Genomic DNA, 22,832 nt, shown 5'->3' on the forward strand with positions numbered 1-22,832 from the left:
ATTACTCATATAGGAATATAGGTGATATAGGATAAATGGGCTGAGTGGTCGAACTTTATTGGCCTATATCTCTGAAATGGAACAACATATCCAAATTCTTTTGATAACTTTTGTGAGGCTTTGTCTAAACATTGTCTGTGAGAATTTTGTTGAATATTTGATAATTTTTGAAGCCTGTGAAACTTTTTATGATGTTTGGCTTTTCTCTGAAATTGTGGCAAAAGTAAACATTTTTAGAGCATAAGACCAGGGTGAAAAAGATGCATCTGAATGTAGAGATTAATATGATGAAAGAATTTTGAGTCTAGGTCAATCTGGTAAGGAGAAATAAGCGTTTTTGACAAGAGCGCCACCTTTGGGTGCAGTACCCCAAATTTGGGTTATGGATAGTGGGGGGTACTGGTAACAATACTTGAAAATGTCAAGTTTCTAGGACTTACGGTTTATAGGAATATAGGTGATCTAGGAAAAAAGGCCTAAGTGGTCTAACTTTATTGGCCTATATCTCTGAAATGGAACAAAATATCAAAATTCTGAGCGATAACTTTTGTGAGGCTTGGTCTAAACATTGTCTGTGAGAATTTTGGTGAAGATTCGATTATTTTTGAAGAGTGTGAAACTTTTTATAATGTTTGGATTTTCCATGAAATTGTGGAAAAAGTAAACATTTGTAGACCATAAGACCAGGGCCAAAAAGATGCATCTGAGTTTAGAGATTAATATTCTGAAAGAATTTTGAGTCTAGGTGAATCTGGTAAGGAGAAATAAGCATAATTAACTTTTTTTTTCAATAGCGCCACCTTTGGGTGCAGTACCCCAAATTTTGGGTTATGGGTAGAGGGGGGTACTGGTAACCATACCTGAAAATTTCAAGAGTTTTGGAGTTACGGTTTAGGCTGCAGTATGACTTTTACAGAATTTTGGCCAAAAAATGAACGGTACAGAAACAATAGGGTTCCTGCAGCTACGCTGCTCGGACCCCTAATAAGAACAAATAGAAACACAATGGGTGCCTTCGCAGCTTCGCTGCTTGGCCCCCAAATATTTTGTTAAATGCACATGCAGAGGAGGAGCAGCGGGCTTGTTACGAAAGAGAGCGGGCGGGGCGAGGAAAGGCTGCGAGAGTAAAAAGTGCAGCTCAATGAAATTATTTTATCTTATCTTTAATTTAAATAGTACAACATAGAACATCAATGTGTGGTGGCCGGTTTTGATTTTGTGGCGCCCAGCCACAGATTAGTCAACGTATGGAAAACACTGAAGGTGTAAAAATAAAAATATTTAGCAGCACACGTCATGCTTGACGAATCGACACGCATATTTTGCGTTGACATCATCGATTACGTCGACGCGTTGTCCCAGCCCTAGCGCTCATACCATGAACGGGTCCGAGCACCCACAGGGACCCAGGTTCGAGTCCGACCTGCGGTCATGTCCCGACCCCACCCCATCTCTTATCACTTCCTGTCTGTCTTACCTGTACTGTCCAAATTAAGGCAATAAGCCCAATAAAATATGTGACCAGGCATGGGAATTCCAGGCGCAAGTCGGAGAGACGCACGTCGCGAAAAACGACGTTGACGTTTTTTTTTTTTCTCTCTCAAAATTAGTTACCGTAAAACTTCAAATAATCGCCAAGTCCCTAAGAGACGCCTGTCTCTTTTAACCCTCTAGGCGCCACGGTCCAGTTTACTCGACAAGATGCGGTACTGAATAAAACGGCCGATTTAGTCAAATAGGGTGTCATATTTCGTTCGACCTCCACTCCACTAGATGGCAGACATGTCATACGTCATCCCCGAGTCCGAAAAAGGTCATGCTTTAAACAAAACTTTCTAGCTACAGCGCATTGAATCAGTGCGTGCAATACCCGAGCTAGTGTGCGTGTGAGCCACTTTATCAGAGCGATATTGTCAACGTAAGCGAGTATTTGCATTAGATTATCGTCTAATGGCATCAAAAAAAGTTTACCCGAAATTAAGTGTTGGGTCTTCTATTCGCGGACCCTGATTCTGAAGGGGAATATCTGCCTTCAGAAAATGACGTTGATTCGTTTAGTAAGGCTTCAGATGCGTCCCTGCCTTGCAATGATGCAGCTGGACAAAGTGAGAGTTTAGCTTACACCAAGCACAAACGTTGAATCGTTTGCCCAATGTCAGTGGTGGGAATAATGTTTCACGGGGTTGGAGTGTTCATCGGGAAGTTAGCAGGGTGTTAGTGGTGTGGCGAACGAGGCTGGAGGTAATGTACATGTAGCGCTAGCTTCTGTCTTCTGACCGTGTGCTTCTCCGCAATCGCGCCGACAGTAACGTGGTGGAGCCTTTGTCTAATGCCACTGGGTATGTTAGACAAGGTCGAAGTGCTCATAGGATAGTTAGGGGGGGAACGTAGAGGCAGTGTGGGGAGTCGCAATGAGAATGACAGTAGGCCTAGTCCGAGCTGCGCAAATTCTCTCCACTCGGCGCGCGCGCGAGGCAGATCTGGCCATGCTGCTTGCAGCAGGAGCAGAGGTGGTGACACGGGGCAGGGGAGCCATTAGGCTATGCATAGTCTATCACAAGATGGGAATGCCGGCCCTGTATGGATAGGGATAGGGAGTCATTATCTCTACAGCAAAAGGCCTGCTACATAAAAAAAAATTGTCAGCCATTTATTAGTAATGATTTACACTGTTGATTTGCTACCTATTTCCCTGACCATTTAGGACATATGGCCTATGTGTTCTTTTTTTGTGTGTTCATGTCCTTGTGATGTGTGTGTCTTTGTCAGCTAAGAAAAAAGAAAAAAAAACATACAAAAAATACTAATATCGTCTCTTGTTTTGTCTCGTCATCTCACTCCTGATCTGTGCCTTGCTGTGGCAAGTGAGCTTTTGAACTAAACAGGTCATCTGAATAATATATATGTGCCCCATACATGGAATCACAGTGCCTACTGTTTGTAGTAAATGGAAAATCTCTACAGCAAAAGGCCAGCCTACCGCTACATGCATTTGGTTTGTTTCTGCCATTTATTAGTAATGATTTATACAGTTTGTTTACTACTTACTATTTACCTGAGCATTCAGTATTGTGCAATATAGCATACAGAAGGTGAGGGACATTTTGGGGGAAAAGAAGTGGTGCATTTTATCATTCAAACATGCAACTTTTCATGAAAATTCTATAATCCAAGATGGCCGCCACCATGTGACGTCATAATATGCAAATTAGATATAAACATTTAATCTCTACATAAACTTTGGGTCATCCTTAATATTTCTCTAATTTACAGAAAGTCTCTATCTCTTATCACTTTTAAGATATAGCCTTTTGAAATGAAAATGTCAAAATCAAAAGTTTCGAAAAAAAAACTCCTGGCGTGGCTACAGGTTTGGGTTAAAGGCCGGTCTCCTGTAGAGGCCTGTCCTGTTTTTTTAGTTTCGGGTTGTATTTAATCTTCTAAAACCCGTCAGATCGTCTGTTTAAAGATTCGCAATGACACGAAACCGTTACAGAAAGGAGGTTACAGCAGTGTGAATTAGATGTTCCACGTCGTTGCAAGCCGTCGCAAAGCTTTCATCATGTCTGGTCATAGTTGTAAGGTTTTAGAATGTTGCATCAAGTTGCTGCTCATCTCGTTGCGGTGTGTTGGGTGTGATTTGGGCTTAAGTATGGCGCAGACTGTGCACGTTATGATTAGATGGCATTAAAAGACTGTGGTTGGGAAAAGCTAGAGTTCCAAATTGTATAACTTTTTTTTAATGTGTCGCTGTTACAGTGTACTTACCTAATTAGGTACAGTGGTACAACCTGTGTAACAACATGTACTATCAGGTACTATCATTGTACTTGCATAATGTATTTGTGGGTACCTACATATAGTTGTTACATTGTAATACTGAGTGCTTTTACAAAACTTTGCCAATTTGCCTACATTTTCATCAGAGGCAAAGAGCTGACCTGAGACCTGCTGGATGGGGTAAATTGGGTCATGATAGATTTGATATACAAAGCATGCTTAGCTCCAGTCAAGGCCTCATTGTCTCCAGTGTACATGTAACAGCTGTGCTGCTACAACCTTGTTACTCCTTTGTATCAGCAACCAATAGCGAAAGTTCAAAGGCGAGTCTAGGCTGAGAACGGAATCTCATTGGCTGTCTTTCAAGGCTGTTTTCTCAAATTGAGTTTCCTCTCACACTCTGAGCTCAAAAACTCCACTTCAGAAGCACGTACATACACCAAACTTTCTAGACTTATGCCTAACTACTGTATATGTCGAAGATTTCTACAGAGGGGTTTGTTGATATATTATTCCTAGCCTGACTTACATGACATTTTATGCCTAAAAACATGGAAAAAATTTCATTTTTTTAGGGCTAGTGATATAATTTTCTGATTTACAGGATAACAAAAGTAGATATTCATAAATCCCTCTGTAAATGTTTCCCCATCTAATATCTGAACACAATGAAAACATAATTTTGAACCTGGCTATATCCAATGCTCAGGTTTCGTGCCTTAAAATGTATGCAAATTAGCGCATATTTAATTAGATAATGCCTAATTTGCATATGTAAACATTAAATTACACATTAAATTAATATTTCTCATATCAATGTAAGTAATCAACTGGGGAAGTTTCATAGTGATATCTGCTTGTTAAAAATTTTACCCTATTCACCTGTAGCGTCTCGCCTTAAAATGTGTTTCATCTGTTCTGGCTATCCCCGCTATTTGGATCTTACTGTATCTACAACATCTCAACACTAAATTAATGATGATCCATAATTGTCATCAGATAGCCTAGTCATACAGTATAGGTAGACATTCAGTGTGTTTGAAATAATTCATTCGATAATATTTGCCATCTTTGCAGAGGAAAAGTTTTGTGTAAAGGGAATTAAAGGCCTGTCTCATATAGACGCCTGTCTCTAATACTAGCCGGTGCAGTTTGGCGATTTGGGAAAATAAAAGTCCGGGCTATTATTTGGAGTTTTACGGTATTTTCGTTTTTTTGCAGAATGTGCAAGTTGAAGTCCTAAAGAAGCAATTCCATGTTTCAGATAACAGCATTGATTGCTTTAAAAGTGTATATTTTGTCTTTGAAAATGGTTAAGTTTCAGGAAGTAAACCCGCACTTGAATTGGGCGTGACCATTAGTGCTCTTTTGTTCTGTCGGCCAATCAGCTGTATTTTAGAAGTAACCTCATGGCTACAAGCGATACACATGGCTACTTAATATACAGCGACCCTGGAACACTCTCCTTGGCAGACATTCGTGTAGCGACAAACTTTCTCCAGAGCTTATGTACAAAATATGGAGTGATACTATAGCTGCCGAAAGAGAGTGGCAGGACATGCAAATCATTGGCCATCTTGAGGCAAACAGACGTACAGTAGTTACTTCGGAGATAACTACATCCACCAAAAAGCCGCAGACGAAAAGAAAGTCCCCCCAGACCACGTATTTCATCGGAGGCAATGAAGTCTGCAGGAATACTTTTCAGTTTCTCATAGCGTCCCTGTTACATTGCAATCCCTGCTACATTGCTTGCAAGCTAGCTAATGCTACATTGTTATTGCTAGCTCAGTACTGTCGTTTAAAGTGATGCACATCGAAACTAAGCTGTAATGGGAGGTTTTTGGCTAGTAATGTGAGCATCTGCTATTAATTTGAATAATGCTTGAATTGCTTGAACGGACTAATGCTAATGATTTAGCACCTAGCCTACTGGAGGATAGTTTGTATGAATACATCCAGAGTAAGGTGCAAAGGGGCCTGTTAGCATTGCCTGAATTGAATGTGACGCTAATGGTTTAGCAACTAGTGTACTTGAACATTAATGACTTCAATGCTCACTGCTCTCTGTTCTGCTTCAATGAAACGTTTAACTTAAGATATTTTTTCTTCGTCTGTTCTTTTTTTTTACATTGCGGCTCTTGCTGTCATCAGGTAGGCCTAGTGGAAAAGCTCTCCTGAGAGTCACCTCAATATCCCACAGCTTGTTGGAACGGCAGATGGCAGAGTGTTTATTCAAGAACTTCGACTGGCAGAAGCATCTGAGTCCCTACTTTAGAAGGCTTCCAAAGATCAAGAGTTATCAGCACTTCAGGTATTTATATTGAAACTTTCACATTGTGTTCATATAAAAAAATAATTGGTTGATGATGGTGTTTTATGAGAAATAGTTAGCCATTTTTAAAATGTCCTGTTATTTTTAAAATGTCCTGTTATGCTTGCAAAAAGTCACTGTGATGCAGAACCTGTGGAATTTCAGTTACTGCGCAATTCAGCGGTTCTGCCCCCTGTTAACAGTCTTCCTGTCCTGTGCAAAAAACATCACATGCCCAGCGCCAAGGGTCACAGCACAGAAGAGTGCACAGAAGAATATGCAGAAGAGGATGCGGATGTGATCTCACCAAATAATTGGACTCTCCTTCACAGCCTCTTGCTTGCTATGTTAGCCTTTATGCACAGCCTCTCCCTCCCTCCAACAGCCTGGACTGAATTCACTTAACTCTAGTTCTGACTTATTGTTTTGCCTCCAAAGTCTACTGACTTAAAACTGCACTGTCTTGCCTTACTTTTTTGCACTTTACCAAATACCTGAACTCTCCTGTACCACAGGGTCAGTCCCTGCCCTGTCACCCTTATCACACAGCCTCAGCACATTTATGTGGACCTTGTTTGTTATTTAGTATCTTTTTCATAGTATCTTTATTCTTATTGTCTAGTGTATAGGATCTTTATTCTTATATTTCTATTGGATTCATATTGACTTCCATTTTGCAATCCTGCTTGTTGTATGTGTATGTTATTGGGTCTTCTATTGGGAACTAGATGTGGTTTATATCTTGGATTATGGGATTGTAACATCTTATCCTGTGTATTAATGCATGCTATTCAGGGCCTTTTGTAATAAAAGCATTTCCATTTCAATAAAGTACCTTCTAATTCTGATTATTCTAAGTCCAGTGAAGTGCCTAATGAAAATAACACTACATCAATATTAACAACACTACAATTCTTTCTGCCCTGCACGCTAACAGATCCAGGTGTCACAGTGACACCTGTAGGGGGAAGGGCTACAGATACCAGATGTCACAGTGTGACATCTGTAGAGGAGGGCTTATCTCAATGAGATGCAAATGAGCACAATTGTCTTTCCTTTGACTCAGGTGATTTTTTAGAGTTAGATAGATTTTTAGAAGTTAGATTAGAATCAGCTTTGAAATGAGTTCCCTCATTATATGCTGTTTTGGATACACTTGCATAACAACACGTACTATGTAGGTTTCGAACCTGGGTCTCCTGGGCTGCAGGCAGATGACTTACCACTGACCAGCTCACAGTTCAAAGTCAAAGTCAAAGTCAAAGTCAGCTTTATTGTCAATTTCTTCACATGTTCCAGACATACAAAGAGATCGAAATTACGTTTCTCACTATCCCACGGTGGAGACAAGACATATTTTACCAATTTTAAGTCCACAGACAAACATAACATTCAAGTAAACAAAAAAGTAAGTAAATAAGTAAATAAGAGGGCACATATAATGAAAAAATAAGAGCAGCAAAATTTGGTTGAAATTGTGCATAGACAGTCAATAAAATAAAATACTAGTGCAAAGTCAGGCCAATAAGAGGCTGAGGTAGTTCTGTTTGACCTAAGTAAGAAATAAAGTGGCATAGTGGTGCAAGTTATGTAAGAGCAGCAGAAGTGTTGTGTTTTCAGGACAACAACAACAAGTTGCAAAGTGTACAAGTGTGCAAGTGGAGTGGTGCAGGCGGCCATTGTGGGTCCAATGTCCAGGATGTTATGTAGCTGAGGGTGGAGGGGGGAGAGGAGGGAGAGAGTTCAGCATCCTAACAGCTTGGTGTATGAAGCTGTTGGTGAGTCTGGTAGTGCGGGAGCGCAGGCTTCTGTACCTCTTCCCAGAGGGCAGTAGATCAAACAGATTGTGAGCAGGGTGACTTGCATCACTCACAATTTTGGTCGCCTTGCGGGTGAGGTGGGTGGTGTAAATGTCCTTCAGGGAGGGGAGTGAAGCACCAATAATCCTTCCAGCTGTGTTCACTATGCGCTGCAGGGCTTTCCTGTTGTATTCAGTGCAGCTTCCGCCCCACACAGCGATACAGCTGGAGAGGATGCTCTCAATGGTGCCTCGGTAGAATGTGGTCATGATGGCTGGTGGAGCACTTGCTCGCCTGAGTTTCCGCAGGAAGTACAGGCGGCGCTGAGCTCTCTTCGCCAGTGATGCTGTGTTGGTGGTCCAGGAGAGGTCTTCACTGATGTGCACCCCCAGGAATTTGGTGCTGCTCGCTCTCTCCACCACAGCACCGTCGATGGTCAGTGGCAGGTGTTGGGTGTGACCTCTCCGGAAGTCAACAACAATCTCTTTGGTCTTGCTGACGTTCAGCAGGAGGTTGTTGTCCCTGCACCACGTGGTCAGATGGTCGACCTCCAACCTGTATTGAGTCTCGTCGCCCTTGGTGATGAGACCCACCAGAGTTGTGTCGTCAGCAAATTTCACTATGTGATTGTTGCTGTAGGTTGCAGTGCAGTCATGCGTCAGCAGGGTGAAGAGCAGCGGACTGAGCACGCAGCCTTGGGGGGCCCCTGTGCTCAGTGTGATGCTGCTTGAGGTATTGTTGCCAACACGTACTACTTGAGGCCTCTGACAGAGGAAGTCCAGTAGCCAGTTGCAGAGGTAGGTACTGAGTCCCAGTTTGTCAAGTTTGCAGATGAGTTGTTGTGGTATTATGGTGTTGAATGCAGAACTGAAGTCTATAAACAGCAATCTCACATATGAGTCTCTTTTTTCCAGGTGGGTGAGGGCTGGGTGGAGGGCAGAGCAGATTGCATCCTCTGTAGACCGTTTGGCTCGGTATGCAAACTGGAAGGGGTCCAGGGTGGGGGGGAGAATGGATTTGATATGTGACATGACAAGCCGCTCAAAGCACTTCATGATGATGGGTGTCAGTGCCACAGGGCGGTAGTCATTGAAGCAGGATGGAGCAGTTTTCTTCGGCACAGGTATGATGGTGGCAGCTTTGAAACAAGATGGGACGATGGCTTGCTTCAGGGAAGTGTTAAAGATGTCTGTGAAGACATCCTTAAGCTCCCCTGCGCAGTCCTTCAGCGCACGACCAGGGATGTTGTCTGGACCTGTTGCCTTACGGGTGTTGATAGCAGCAAGTGTCCTCTTCACGCTGTCGGCAGAGAGGCACAGGGGCTGCTCATGTAGAGGGGGATGGGTCTTCTGTGGGCAGGTGCTGTTTTGTGCTTCAAAGCGAGCAAAGAAGCGGTTCAGGTTGTTGAGCAGAGGGATGTTGCTCTCGCAGCTCTGTGGCACGGGCTTGTAGTCCGTGAGGGCCTGAATGCCCTGCCATAGGCTTTGTGCGTTCCTGCTGTTGAGCTTTGAGATTGTTGGTTTGTTTGAGATTGAGATTGAGATTGTTGAGATTTGAGTATGAGTCTATATCATAATTGATGCATGCAGACTGTCAACATTTGTTTTATTTTTTGGTTTTCTAAAATGTTACCAAATTGTAAGTGTCCATAGATCATTGAGCTGATTATGTGTAGAAACATTTGTATTAGATATTGGCAGCTAAGTCATAACCAGAAGACCAATTAGACAAAGATGTAGATGATTACAAGGATCAAAATGATACATTAATGTTGAAGCTAGGCCTTACTGTACTTACTGTGGCGCCACCTACACTGTATAGGCACAGCACCTCAGACTTTGGGGTCTGGGACCATATTGTAAAGTTTCACATTCCTAAGCCTTACGGTTTTTGCTGCACAACCACTTTTAGGCGTAGAAAAATAGTGAGAACAAATACAATATGGTTCCCCCAGCTATTCTGCTTGGACCCCTAAAAAGAACAACACTTCTGCTATTGATACTACTACTACTGATAATAGTAATAGTCATTTAGCAAAAAAAACATATAATTCATTGAGCCTAACCTTTCTTTGGCTGCAGGGCAAACTCCAGGTACTTGTCCTCACTCACTTCTTCATTGTCAAGCTTTCTTTCCAGGGTGAAGTCCCGAACAGCCCAGACGAAGTTGGGGAAGAAACAGACAAATTCACACTCATCTGGGTCGTCGTCATCATCATTACTGGCACCGTCTGACTTCACCTGGATCAAATTGGTTATCTCTGTCACATAGCTGTGATTGGCTAAGGAACAGACCCTCAGATATAGCAGTTTAGCCTGGCCTACTATGGGAATCTCTAAATAGTGAGAAGTATGTTTGTTCTGTATCGGATGGCGCTGACCCCAGAGGGGATACCAATACAAAGGTGACCGGAGGAAGGTTAAGGGGTTTTGTAAATATTCTTATCTCTGTTAATACCAGCTGATTGGATAGATCATTGTTAGGGGTGGTATCTTGTGAATTCTGTGTGTGTGTGTGTGTGTGTGTGTGTGTGTGAGTGTGTGTGTTAACTCATTGAATGCCAAGCTGTTTTCGGGAGCTTTGTCCTAGAGTGCCAGCAATCTAGACCATTGCTGATGATTTGTGTACAGCCACAGCATATTCTGTGTTATAGCTATGAACACGTACAATAGCTCGATTAAAAGGTAAAACTTTAAGCTCTCAGTGCGTGCAAACCGTGTATTTCTACACGCCTCCGTTCCTGAGAAATCCCAAGCTAAACAGTGGCTAGTTTTCATCAAAATCGCTGTTTTTTTCTAGAAATGGAGATAAACGTCTTTCATGAAATATGAAGTGTTGCCTGTTACTTACTCGTGTAAACATTCCGGGAAGTGATCAGTGAGACCTGGCGAGACTGCCACCTCGTGATAGACCCACGAAAATGGCCTGGTTTTGACCTGACGTGCATGCGTCACTGATTCGACCCAAAGCGGCAATCGAGTTATGATAAAATGTCCAGATAAAATGTCCAGATTCTCCGTTTTCATGAGTTTCACGATCGTCATATAGTTCATTTCTATCCATCACAGAGTTCCCAAAATCACATATAAGGTGTATTAGAGTGTCTAGTTTCGTAATTAAAAAAAAAAGCTAAAAACGTAATATTACGTTTTTGGCACTCAACGCATGGGAAGGAAAAACGTAATATTACGTTTTTGGCACTCAATGAGTTAATGGTATAAGAATAGCATGTACCCGGTGCCGTGAGTATAGCTGCAGTCTTATGCCAAGTTGTCTTTCATTTCCGAGCTGGTGGCAATGTATCACCGGCAAATATGGTAGAGATATATGGTGCAATATTCCACAAAAGAATTGTTAGTGGGAAGGTGTGATCAAATGCAAGAAGTAGGTTGAGCCTGTGGTATATTTTAGTTTAATTTATGTTTCTAATTTAATGAAATGTTTAGTTTAATGTTTAGACCCGGGCGCACCGCGTATCAGGAGGATAACGCAGACAGGGTTATCACCTATTCCATGATCAAATTCAAGCACTTTCAAGGTCCATTTGCAAGCTTTTCCAGTTTTCCAGCTTTTCCGGTGGCAAATTATATATTATACGAATACACTAACTCAGTATTTTTACTTTTCTTTAAAAGATGGAGATCAGCCTATTAGGCATGTGGTACATTTATAGAAGAGCGAAGTAGCCTATATAGGCCTATAAAAGACTTAACCATTGAGGGCTGTAATATAAAGGCTATCGTGATCATTTTGCCATATGATGTAGAAACATTTGTTTTGTTTATAACTTAAACCAAAACACTTTTCCAAAATATTCTACTTTTTCAGATGCACCTGTATATCGCAAGAGCCTTTTCTCCAATTGGCTTTGAGGATATTTATACTGGTCCTTGCTCCATCTGCTATTATGAATCCTCTGCTTCTCCTCATCAGAGTAGTGAATGTTTATAAATTACAGGGGCATAGGCTGCAGAGCTTGTACATTCACATGTGTGTCACATCTTGACTCTCACTCACTTGTGAGAGCCCTTTGCCTATTATTTCCCTCTCTTCTCCTAACTCTTTCTCCTCATTTCCACCTTTCTGCCTGATTTCCCATGTCTCCTGTCTAAATAACTGACCAATAATCAATATCATGCTTAGATCATATCCATATAACAATATCTACTATTATCTACTATACTATTGGTCCAGACTCTGATATCTATATAACATTAATATAGCTTAATTTTCAGTGCAGCTAGCTGCAACTCCACTGAATTTCAAAACATTTTGAGTAGGCCTTGAAGTCAGCCTTTGTTCAGGTCAGATGATTATTCATTTCGGACAATGGATTTTGTGGGTATTGATAGTGATGCACGATATATCGGCCGCCGATACAATATCGGCCGCCGATATAATATCGGCCGATATGGTCATTTTTTTACACATCGGTATCGGTCCGATGTCAAAATAGGGCCGATGTGAACAGGCTGATAATCATTCCTGTGTATTTGACATGTGTGTAGCGATCCAAGCGTGTTATAGGTCTACACCGAATCCATTAAATATGCCCTTCTATTGCATCACATTTCTTATTTAAAATAGCAGGGCAACAAGACTGACAGAAAGAAGACACTGGGCATCTGACAAAAGTTCTTTCAAAACGTTGCGTTGTATCGCGCTGCTCGCGTTGCTTGCAGTCAAGTTGATGGCTGGCTTGCATGTCATGTCACGCCTAGCACTACATCTCTCGCGGTAGGCTAAATATAACTGTGTATCATTCAGAATGTAGTTATATGGTCGTAATAGGAATTTAATAGGGCTGTAACGATATGGGATTCAAAACTGAAATCGCAACACTCATATCCACAAACCTGTGTTGCGGTGTGAAAAGGCAGAACCGACACACCCTTTAGTGTCTAGCAGTGCTTTGCAGCTTACGCGGCCGCATAAAAATATAACATAGCCCAAATAAAACATTACAATCGTGAAAGCAAGGACTCATAGAAGACGACTAGCTAAATTACTATTAAATCTGCTTAGCAACATTAGCATGCTGCACATATTTGTTTAAAACTCTTGGTTTCAAGTTGACTGATCATCTCAATACCAATGTTTCCCAAAAGTGCCTGTACCAAGGAGAACAAGTATTACCTTTAAACTTAAACACACATGGGGAAACTGAACAGTCCAATCAGTAGACTATGATAAGCTAGCCAACTATGCTACTATGCTACTTTGTTTACAATATTTCCAGGCTTCAACCACACAGCTGAATTAAAGAGGGAGAGTTGTAATATAAATAGTAGACCTATAGTGTGCCATACATACAGTATAGGCTAATCTGCATAAAGTGCTGTCATAAATATCAGACATTCAGTATTCTCTCTTTTTATATCAGGATATAAAATAATACAGATATCTATTATATTGTAATCCTCTGGTGTTCTAAGGTAGGCTATTGAAACGTTATTTAAAAAAATGCATTTTGGAAAATAGCTCTTTATTTGATTATCATAAGAATGTGTTTTCTATACAGATATATCGACATCGGTAAATATCGGTATCGGCCATAACAGCAAAATTAATATCGGTTATTGGTATCGGCCACAATTTTCACATCGGTGCATCACTAGGTATTGAAGTTTAAATGAGCTACGTGAGACACTGCGCTGCATTAGTTAGTTAGGACATAGGCCTATAGGCTACTCCGATAGCAGTCAACTTGTCTTTACTTTTGTTTTGAGATGTCAGAGGTATCTACAATTACATGTCGCGTGACGGTGGGTTGATGCTCGTCAAAATTTGAAGAGAGAAAGTAGACCTCTATGGTAGATAGATACGGCCATATACATGACTGGTGCGGTTTTGCATTCACATACATAAGTTTCTTCTCCCTCTTCAACCTAACTTTCTCCTTGTCGTCCAATGAGTAAGCTTAGTAGCCTATTCAATAACATGTTAGCTTTAACGGCGACCTAGTTAGCAATGCATCTGTATAACCTCACTGCATGTTGGTGCAGTCATCTCCAACTGTGTGCAGGGGGCGCATGAAAACAGACTGGCAGATCAGTCACACACGCAGAGGCGTAAGCAAGGACCATTTTCATTTTAAAACAGTTTTAAACGCTCCATCTTTCTGCATCTAATAAGCTAACTATTGAGCTTGCTGCTAGCTGGTTGGTACGGTAATTGTGATACCTGTAAAGGTGCTTTTGGAGTAACCAAATTTGAATCTTGTGTGACAAGGCATTCTTGCGATATCACACTCAAGGTGTTTTTGACCTTGACATTTAACCTTCAACCTCCAACATCAACTCACTCGTACCAAATTTGAAGCATGTACGTCAAGCCATTCTGGAGATATAATGCTGAATGCAAGAGATATGGCTGGGACTTTAATTTTGACACACAGGAAACACGTGAACAGGAGAGAGCCAGATTGTATGCTTAGAAGCTGAGAAAGTTGGATTTCTCACAGGTGACACCTGTAACAGTATGATTAGCCTGGGAACTGCTCTGAGAACTATCTCACGAGCGCACTTGGCTCTATTATGACATCACAGGGCTCCATTGAAGTCTATGGGGGAAAAATAAACTTTTAATTACAAATATCTCAAAAAGTATAAACTTCTCAAAAATGAAAAACGGATAGGACGGTAAAGCCTTGGAGGATCTATGGAACGGTGTTTCAATCAAGTTTGTACGTTAAGCGGTTCAAAAAGATAAAAAGAATAATAATAATAACTAGAAATGCAATTCCCAAGGAATTACCAGTGCATGAAAATGCAAAAAATATGATGTAAATATCATTGTAAAAACAAATAATTCAAATAGAGTTGCAATAGTGTGTCTAGGGTACATGGTGATGGTTGTTATGCCAAATTAAGTGGTTTCTATGCTGGTTGCTAGGGTAATCCTGTATGTTGCTGTTGGTTGCGAGGTTGACATTGTTGTAACTGTGGAAGTGGTTGCTAGGCTGTTGATAGGGTATTTGACAAGGTTGCTAGGCTGTTGCTAGAGTATTTGACATGGTTGCTATGTTGGTTGCTAGGTAGGTGGTGGTTTAATATAGTTGGAATGGCTGAAGAGTTAAATAGGTGGATAGTTTAAATGGTTAAATTGTTTAACAGTGAATTATTGTCGTGTGGACTTTCATTTTGAAACAGTTGTGGACAGAGGAAGCAGTGGAACAGGATCTGTAATCTGAAGAGAATGAGATTGTATGCTTAACCCTTAGAACCCTAGACTGTATTAAGGGCATTTTCACTACCTTTAGTTAGAAGGATCTATCCTGGTCATTGTAAATGCCATACACACATGCTATATTTTCTTTTTTTCAGCAGAGACTAAGCTACCCAAATTTCCATGTATTAATACTTGCACTGATTTCATTTTGATTTTTAAATAATAAAAATACAAAAAGCGTATTATAAAAATTCTTATATTTTGACATGTATCTCACCACTGCAAGATGGCAGCTCAACTTGCCTTACATGTGTGTGTAGGGCAGACTGTCCTGAATCCTGCAATATCATTGCCATGGTGGAGGGATTCACCGGGGCTGAGCAATTTACAGACATATGTGGTGTGTGCCTTACAGAAATAAATGCCATTTTTTTATTTAGTGATGAAAATGACCTTTCTGCACTCCATATATGTGACGCGAACTGATCTGATCTGGAAGTCCTCCTCCTACTCAAGCGAGTAGGACGCATTTCACACTGCTCCTGCTTCACCTATCCTTTTAGCAATTTCCACTATTTTTCATTCTTTTATTTCATTTACAAGCTAATTTAGCAAAGACAGTGAAACCAGTACATTTAAATCTGAAACCTTAGTGGTTAGTTTTTTACTTTACATGAGCCAGCCAAGTCAGTGAGCAAAAACTGAACGGCAATTCACCTTGAAGTTGGATTAAAACAAAATGCGCTCCTCCGGCCAGAGACCCAGGAGATCATGCTGAAAATGTACTGAGCTAGAACAGAGGATTTCTACTTTGGAATCAAAGATGCATGCCCTTCCATCAAAGACAGATGAACTACGAGAGGCATCTCATGAAGTGAGAATGCAGAGAATGTAACCCAGCAGTCTAATATCACTGCTAATAGAGCAGATGAATGCATCGACCTCACAAAGGGAAATGTGAGTACAGAGCCTTGGCACAGGCAAGGTGCCAGACCAAAAAACAAAAAAACGTAATACAAGAACTGTAATTACCTCAACACCAGTAAATTAACTTAAATTAACTTCAGGCCTCGTATCAGAAATACAGACAGATCAGCAAACTACTACAGGGCTTGTGGTCCTAAGGGAAGCCCACAGCCCCTAACACTATGGAACAGATTTGAATGCCTCCGGGACGTGAGAGAGGAATTTCCCAGGGAACAGACCCAAAGCAGGCAGCGATCAAACCACAACAATAGAAAGATGAGCACAGACAAGAAGCAGCACTCGACACCTATTCATCCCACAACCCTCGTTCTAGGCGACTCTGCTGTGAGACATATAAATGGGGAAAGGATAATTAAGGCCCGAGCACCGAAGGGCACAAGGCCCTATTGTTTTTGTAAGGATAAATAGGGCCCGAGCACCGAAGGGCGCAAGGGCCTATTGTTTTTGTAAGGATTATTATTAGGGCCCGAGCACCGAAGGGCGCAAGGCCCTATTGTTTTTGTAAGGATTATTAGGGCCCGACCACCGAAGGGCGCAAGGCCCTATTGTTTTTGTAAGGATTATTATTATTAGGGCCCGAGCACCGAAGGTAAGGATTTTTTTGTAAGGATTATTATTTTTCACTATTATTATTATTATTATTATTATTATTATTGTTATTCCACTTTTTTGCTTTCCTGTTTTTGAGGTGGTTAACATGGTCGAAAACTCTTGAAATTTGGCACACACGTCAGGTGTCATGCATCGCAGTTAGGTACAAGAGCTTGACCCTGGGCGTGGCCCAGGGACTCACTAGCGCCCCCTTAGGTGACTGATCCCGTGGTTGGCAAATATTTTGAGGTGGTTAACATAATCAAAAAGTCTTGAAATTTGGCACACACATCAAGTGATACAGTGAATAGACAGGGAGAAAAGCTTGGCACTGGGCGTTGCCCAGCAACTCCATAGCGCCCCCTTATGTCACTGTGACTTGTGGTTGGCATATAGTTTTAGATACACACACCAAATTTGGTGGGTGTATGTAACTTCCAAAAACAAACAACTTTTGTATTAACAAGCCATTAGCCACGCCCTCAGGAAGTGAGGTAATTGAGATTTTGTGTGTTGTGGACATGATCAATTTTAACGTACTCCTCCTAGATGGTTGATCCGATTCATGTCAAAGTTGGTATACATGACACCGAGATGTTCCTGATGATAAATTGTGAAGCGCTTTTTTGATATGTTGTAATTTGACAAAATGGCGAAATTATTAATTGTAATACCGTTCCACACAAACAATAAATGTGACATAATTCACCATGCATGGCTTGACATGTTTTAAATTTCACAGGTCATTGAATACCATGTTAACCCTCAGAACCCTAAGCTGTTTTTAGGGCATTTTCACTACCTTTATTCATAAGGATTTATTCTGGTCATTGTAAGTGCCACACACACATATTATATATTGTTTTTTTCAGCAGCGTCTAGGCTATCCAGATCTGCCATCATTTCATGTATTAGTACTAGCATTGATTTTATTTTGACCTGTATCTCACCACAGCAAGCTCATACTGTACACAGGCACACACACAAGCACATGCACACACACGCACACACACACACACACACACACACACACACACACACACACACACACACACACACATACACACACACACACACACACACACACACACACAAACATGTACACATGCACACAATTCAAGAATTTCTCAGAATTATGAACAGGCAAGATGGGGGTGGGGTTGTATAAAATGTATTTTACATGTGAAATCTATGAACTAATCATGTTTTGGTACTTGTTGTCTAGCAGATACCAGTGAGAATTGAGTGTGCATATTGCAATTCAGTGAGACAGTTAGAATCATATATGCCTTTCAGCGTGACTTTTTTTGTGGAAAAAATGTGCTGGACTGGGCGGCGGTCATATTTTGTACCACTCTGCAGTACATGTAGTTATTGTTTGGTTTTGTTTATGTAAAGCACATTGGATGACCTCTGTGTATGAAATGTGCTATATAGATAAACTTGACTTGACTTGACTTGATCTGACTTGACCCGAGTTTGCGTGTTAGCCTGTGTGTGCCTATGGTGTATGCACTCATAATGATTCTCTACAACAACTTTTTACTGCATTGCCAAAAACAAAGTGAAGGCAAAAAAGGTGTTTCTTTGTTGAATAAATTGGAATGCAATGTGAGCCTTGAATTGGATGCCATGCAGGAATTTGCTAGGATCTCAAAACAGGATTATGAACATGCTTTGCCACAAAAACAGACAAAAATGTGGGGTAAGTCGAGCTATATAAAGTAATAATTTTGCTGTCCAGTATTTCCCAGAGAATTGAATTCCATGTGTGGTGGTTGGTTTGCAGAATTAACTTGAATGCAACAGTTTTTAACAAATTAGCACAGCTGGTTATGATGCTATCCACAATTTAGTACAACCTGGAAAATCATTGTGTGGTGGTCAATGTTGATATTGTGGTGGGCCGCCACAAATAAGTCAATGTATGGGAAACACTGCTGTCACTTCGTCTGTTTTATAACAAAGAAGGATGTACTTGGTATCAAATCAAATATCCACAGGAATCCATAGAAATTGAATCTTCATGTTGTTTTATCCAATATTAGTTGTGCAGAAGTATAGTCCATCTTACTGTATACACACCAATTGAATTGTAATAGAAATTCCAAAGATTTATATTTTTGACGTTTATTGCCGGAAGATAATAAGTATATATACTCTTTTGATCCCGTAAGGGAAATTTGGTCTCTGCATTTATCCCAATCCATGAATTAGTGAAACAGCACACAGTGAACACACAGTGAGGTGAAGCACACACTAATCCCGGCGCAGTAAGCTGAAGCTGCCTGCAACAACAGCAGCGATCGGGGAGCAGTGAGGGGTTAGGTGCCTTGCTCAAGGCCACTTCAGCCGTGCCTACTGATCGGGGCTCGAACCGGCAACCCTTTTAAGTCCGAAGCGCTAACCAGTAGGCCATTGCTGCCCCAAATAGGCAAAATGCCTTATAAGGACTTTCCTTCGAGAGGAACAGGTAGCGGGACAGTTGGTAAGTGTTCTTTTAGTCTTCTGTAATAAACTCTGGGTTTGCTAACTACGTTGTTGACGTTTCGTTTTATGTGTAGGGACCCTGAGCAAGCTACTGACGAGGTTTAATGCTGTTTTGAACAATATTACAGGTTAAAAAAATGCTATTTGGGTGTGTTTGGCTCTTAGCTCCTAGCTAAGCCACTGTTTGCAATTTGGGGCTGTAGAATATGCTGGGTCAAACTCTGTAGTGGTTGATCGAAGAAAAATACTGTCTCCACGGCTTATTTGACTAAAAAAAAACACATTTTGATCAATTTTCGCTGGAATAACACTTTAAGTAGGCTATAATAAGTAATCAAATTAGTATACAAAGTATAAGATGTCTGTTTATCTGTGTGTATTTTGTAGCTGTGAGTGAGTAATTGTGTGTGTTTGTGTGTGTGTGTGTGTGTGTGTGTGTGTGTGTTGTGTGTGTGTGTTTGGGAATGTATCGTGAAGGATACTGAAGTTTCTCTACAGCATCGTTGTCGATGGTGCCTCTGCTGTTGTAGACCAGGGTGCTACTGAGAAGCACAGCCAGGCAGAAGACCCAGGCGTCATTCTTCGAGTCGCCCTAAGAATGAGATTTCATGATATTTTAATGAGGAACATTCAGGTGGTGTAAAAGTCCGGCCTCAAAAACGAAAAGTCTGCCACTCTCTAAATTAGCTGAGTCTAATTAATACAACACTTTAACCAGGTAAATAAGCTAATCAGTGACTTTCTGAGGAGACACAGCAATCAAATGATCCTCCAGAAAAATGTATGAGGTTAGTTTGTAACACCAATATGGCCATATGGGGGATTATTTCAGTTATATTTAAGCAAAATCCCTGCGCAAAATTGTGTAAAAAGACAAATTATAATAACAAAACACAGTTTAACTAAATTGGACAGAAAAAAGAAAACAAAAATAAAAAACAGAACAAATAAATCATGTAAGCAAATGCTGAATATTCACACAAATTCATTAAATAAATTGTGCAGCGTGGATCACATTGTCACAAAAAGCATTTTCAGTATAATTTCCAATATGTAAATAGTTCAACATTGTCTTTAAAGTTGCAACCCTCACCTTTTCGACATCACCCAACCCTTCAGTGTCTAGCAGTACCAGAGTGTGTTCTGAAACAGAGCATGTCACAGCATGTTACTACTTGTGTTGCACATGGTAACTAGCATTATTTCTTTTTTTATTGCTTCCCTCATTTTACTTGTTAAGGCCCATGTCCAATTTTAACATACAGTAAATGTTGCAATTGAATGCATTGTACTAGAGCTTTTCATGAACTGTCCCACTGAGAGTTTGCCACATGGCAAGCAGATAAGGCAGCCATGTACTGTATACTTTAAACCCTTTGTAGACGGCCCATTCTAATTTCAGTACCCCAGTACCGATGACGTTCTGTCTAATAACTCTGCTATACTCCAACCGATTATATCAATGAAAACTTCCTCATAAACGTCACAGAAACAAAACCATCGCAAAAAAGGCATTCATGTTGGTGCTTATCAATGAATATCATGAATAATAATCTAATCTTAAAAAACGGGAATATTTTTTTGTTTGTTTTTTCACTGCATTTCATAACTAAATGGAAATAGTACCTAATTTAGACAGTAATATCATTTGACAGTTTGTAGATTACCCTCAGTAAAAGGTCCATATATATTTTAAAGGTAATAGGCTAAACTGTATGCATGTTGTGTACTGTTTCAAGTCAGTTGTGAAATGCAATGAAAATAAACTATTCCTGCTTGTTGCCTTATTCTTTCTCTTAATTTACATAGACTTTATGATATATACCAATATTTTGTATGGTATATTCCAGAATTTTTATATTGTGCTATTATTGTTATTATGGGCAAACTATTGCAAATGAGTTACTCTATGATTCACACTCCTTTTGATGCATTTTTTAAATGTCAAAATGGTTAGCATACTTTATTTTTATCCAAAGTAAAACTTTGGGGCTCGAATGTGCTCAGAATGGCAGTTTATGAACAGACCCAAAGGGTCACATCTGACACAGACACATCAAACAAAAGTTTTAACTAGTTATCCTCCACAAATAAACCCTAAGTTGTGTGTACACCGAACCATTGCTTTAAGTAAAGTAAATCACAAATACCATATAAATACGAATAAATACCAGTAGATTTGCTCACCTGGTTTAGAGGGGTGAGGTACACACCACATCCAGATGCCTTTGGTCTTAGACTCGATGGTGCTGCCCAGGGCAAAACCTGAAAGAAGCCATTTGTTTCAAAACATTATCAATCCAAGCAGCAAAGGGCCACTTCTGCCAACGTCATCTGATTGGAGGGCCGGCTATTTCTGAAAATGCAAGGTTTTTTTTTTTTTTTAAATACCACACAAAACTGCAAACAGAAAGTGCAAGTGTTTTTATCTCTTTTTAGACACCTGTGCTAGCAACCTTAGCTTATAAATAAAATAATGATAAAATAAATATTAATACAAATTATAAAAACAAACAAAAAGCATAAAAACAGGTATGAGTGTGTTTCACACCAAATAAAAATGTTTTCCTCATAACTTATTTAAACCTGCATGGCAAACTTTAGGCACCAGGGTTAAGAAAATAACATCATTGGATTTTGACATCAACATTTCAAAAGGTTTGAATTGAAAGTGGTCAGAGATAAAGTCCTAATGTAAATATAAAAAGGGGGTAAATTTACCCATCTAATTTGCCACTGGATAGCAAGCACCTCAAATTATGCACCTTTCAGTAAATACTGGATGTTGAACATATTTGAGCAGGTCTACTTTCTTTTTTGTCATATTACCAATATAACAAACTAACAGGAAAACAGTAGGCCTAAGATGTAAACCAACAATAGTAAACTATTACTAGCCTATAACCACAAACCGTTATTATAGGCCTACAATAATGTAGCCTGGTCAAATCAGTTCCTATCGTGGGTGACTTTGTAGTTCTTCAGAGCCCTATTTTTACTACCCCTGCTGTCTGTACAACGTCCATTACAGACACTATCATCACGATTACCACTGCCACCTCCAGCTATGTTGGGCAGAGGGTCGAAATAATCATGGTATGCTTAGTGGACACCGTCGTATACACGCAAAGACGCACCGTGACTATCACTGTCAATAGTCGATCATAATCCCCAAAAGGCAGATATTCTCCTTCAGAATCAGAACAGGTAAATAACATAGCCTACCCAAGACTTCATCACACGTGAAAGTTTTTTCAACATTTGGTGTCGGCCTATTTCTGCTTCAATTTGTGCAAAATTATGGCCTGCATTGCTTCCGCATCATTACAAACAAATGCACATCTTCATGTTTCTCACATGTAATACAACATTTCCTGAAAACTTTGTGCAGCGAATTTGGGCTTGTATCGAAGCTCTGGATGTCTAGCAACTAGTGGAGGAGAGTAGCCTACAAATGGGAATTGTCATCGTCTTGGATCTATCGTCTATTTTAACCAGTGTTGTTGTTTGTTGCAATTAAAAATACCCTCAAGGACCGAATTACATATTATTTTGACATTAGGTTGCGGGCCGGAGTTTGAGACCCCTGAGCTAGAATGTACTCTGTATCATCGATCACACTTTTGTTAAGTCTTGTACATAATGTTATTAGCACTGATCTCTTTCGCCTGCTCACTACTCAACTGGACTGGAATGTCCGA

At 40.4% G+C, this 22,832-nt stretch overlaps 1 protein-coding gene across 1 annotated transcript in view; it reads right to left on the minus strand.

Annotated features, from left to right (window-relative positions):
- Positions 1-22,832, minus strand: part of LOC143122480 (guanylate-binding protein 3-like) — a 103,643-nt gene that overhangs the window by 72,529 nt on the left and 8,282 nt on the right. Inside the window, exons 2-5 of the mRNA XM_076283272.1 lie at positions 21,319-21,396; positions 20,225-20,274; positions 19,614-19,723; positions 9,959-10,164 (exon numbers count right to left, since the gene is read on the minus strand). Coding sequence (XP_076139387.1) covers positions 9,959-10,164; positions 19,614-19,723; positions 20,225-20,274; positions 21,319-21,396 — 444 coding nt within the window. The remainder of the gene's footprint in view (positions 1-9,958; positions 10,165-19,613; positions 19,724-20,224; positions 20,275-21,318; positions 21,397-22,832) is intronic.

This window comes from Alosa pseudoharengus, unplaced genomic scaffold (genome assembly GCF_046254945.1).
Source record: "Alosa pseudoharengus isolate Yale_2024_CS ecotype anadromous, Long Island Sound unplaced genomic scaffold, YU_APseudo_1.1 YU_APseudo_1.1_scf_1, whole genome shotgun sequence".
Lineage (NCBI taxonomy): Eukaryota > Metazoa > Chordata > Actinopteri > Clupeiformes > Clupeidae > Alosa > Alosa pseudoharengus.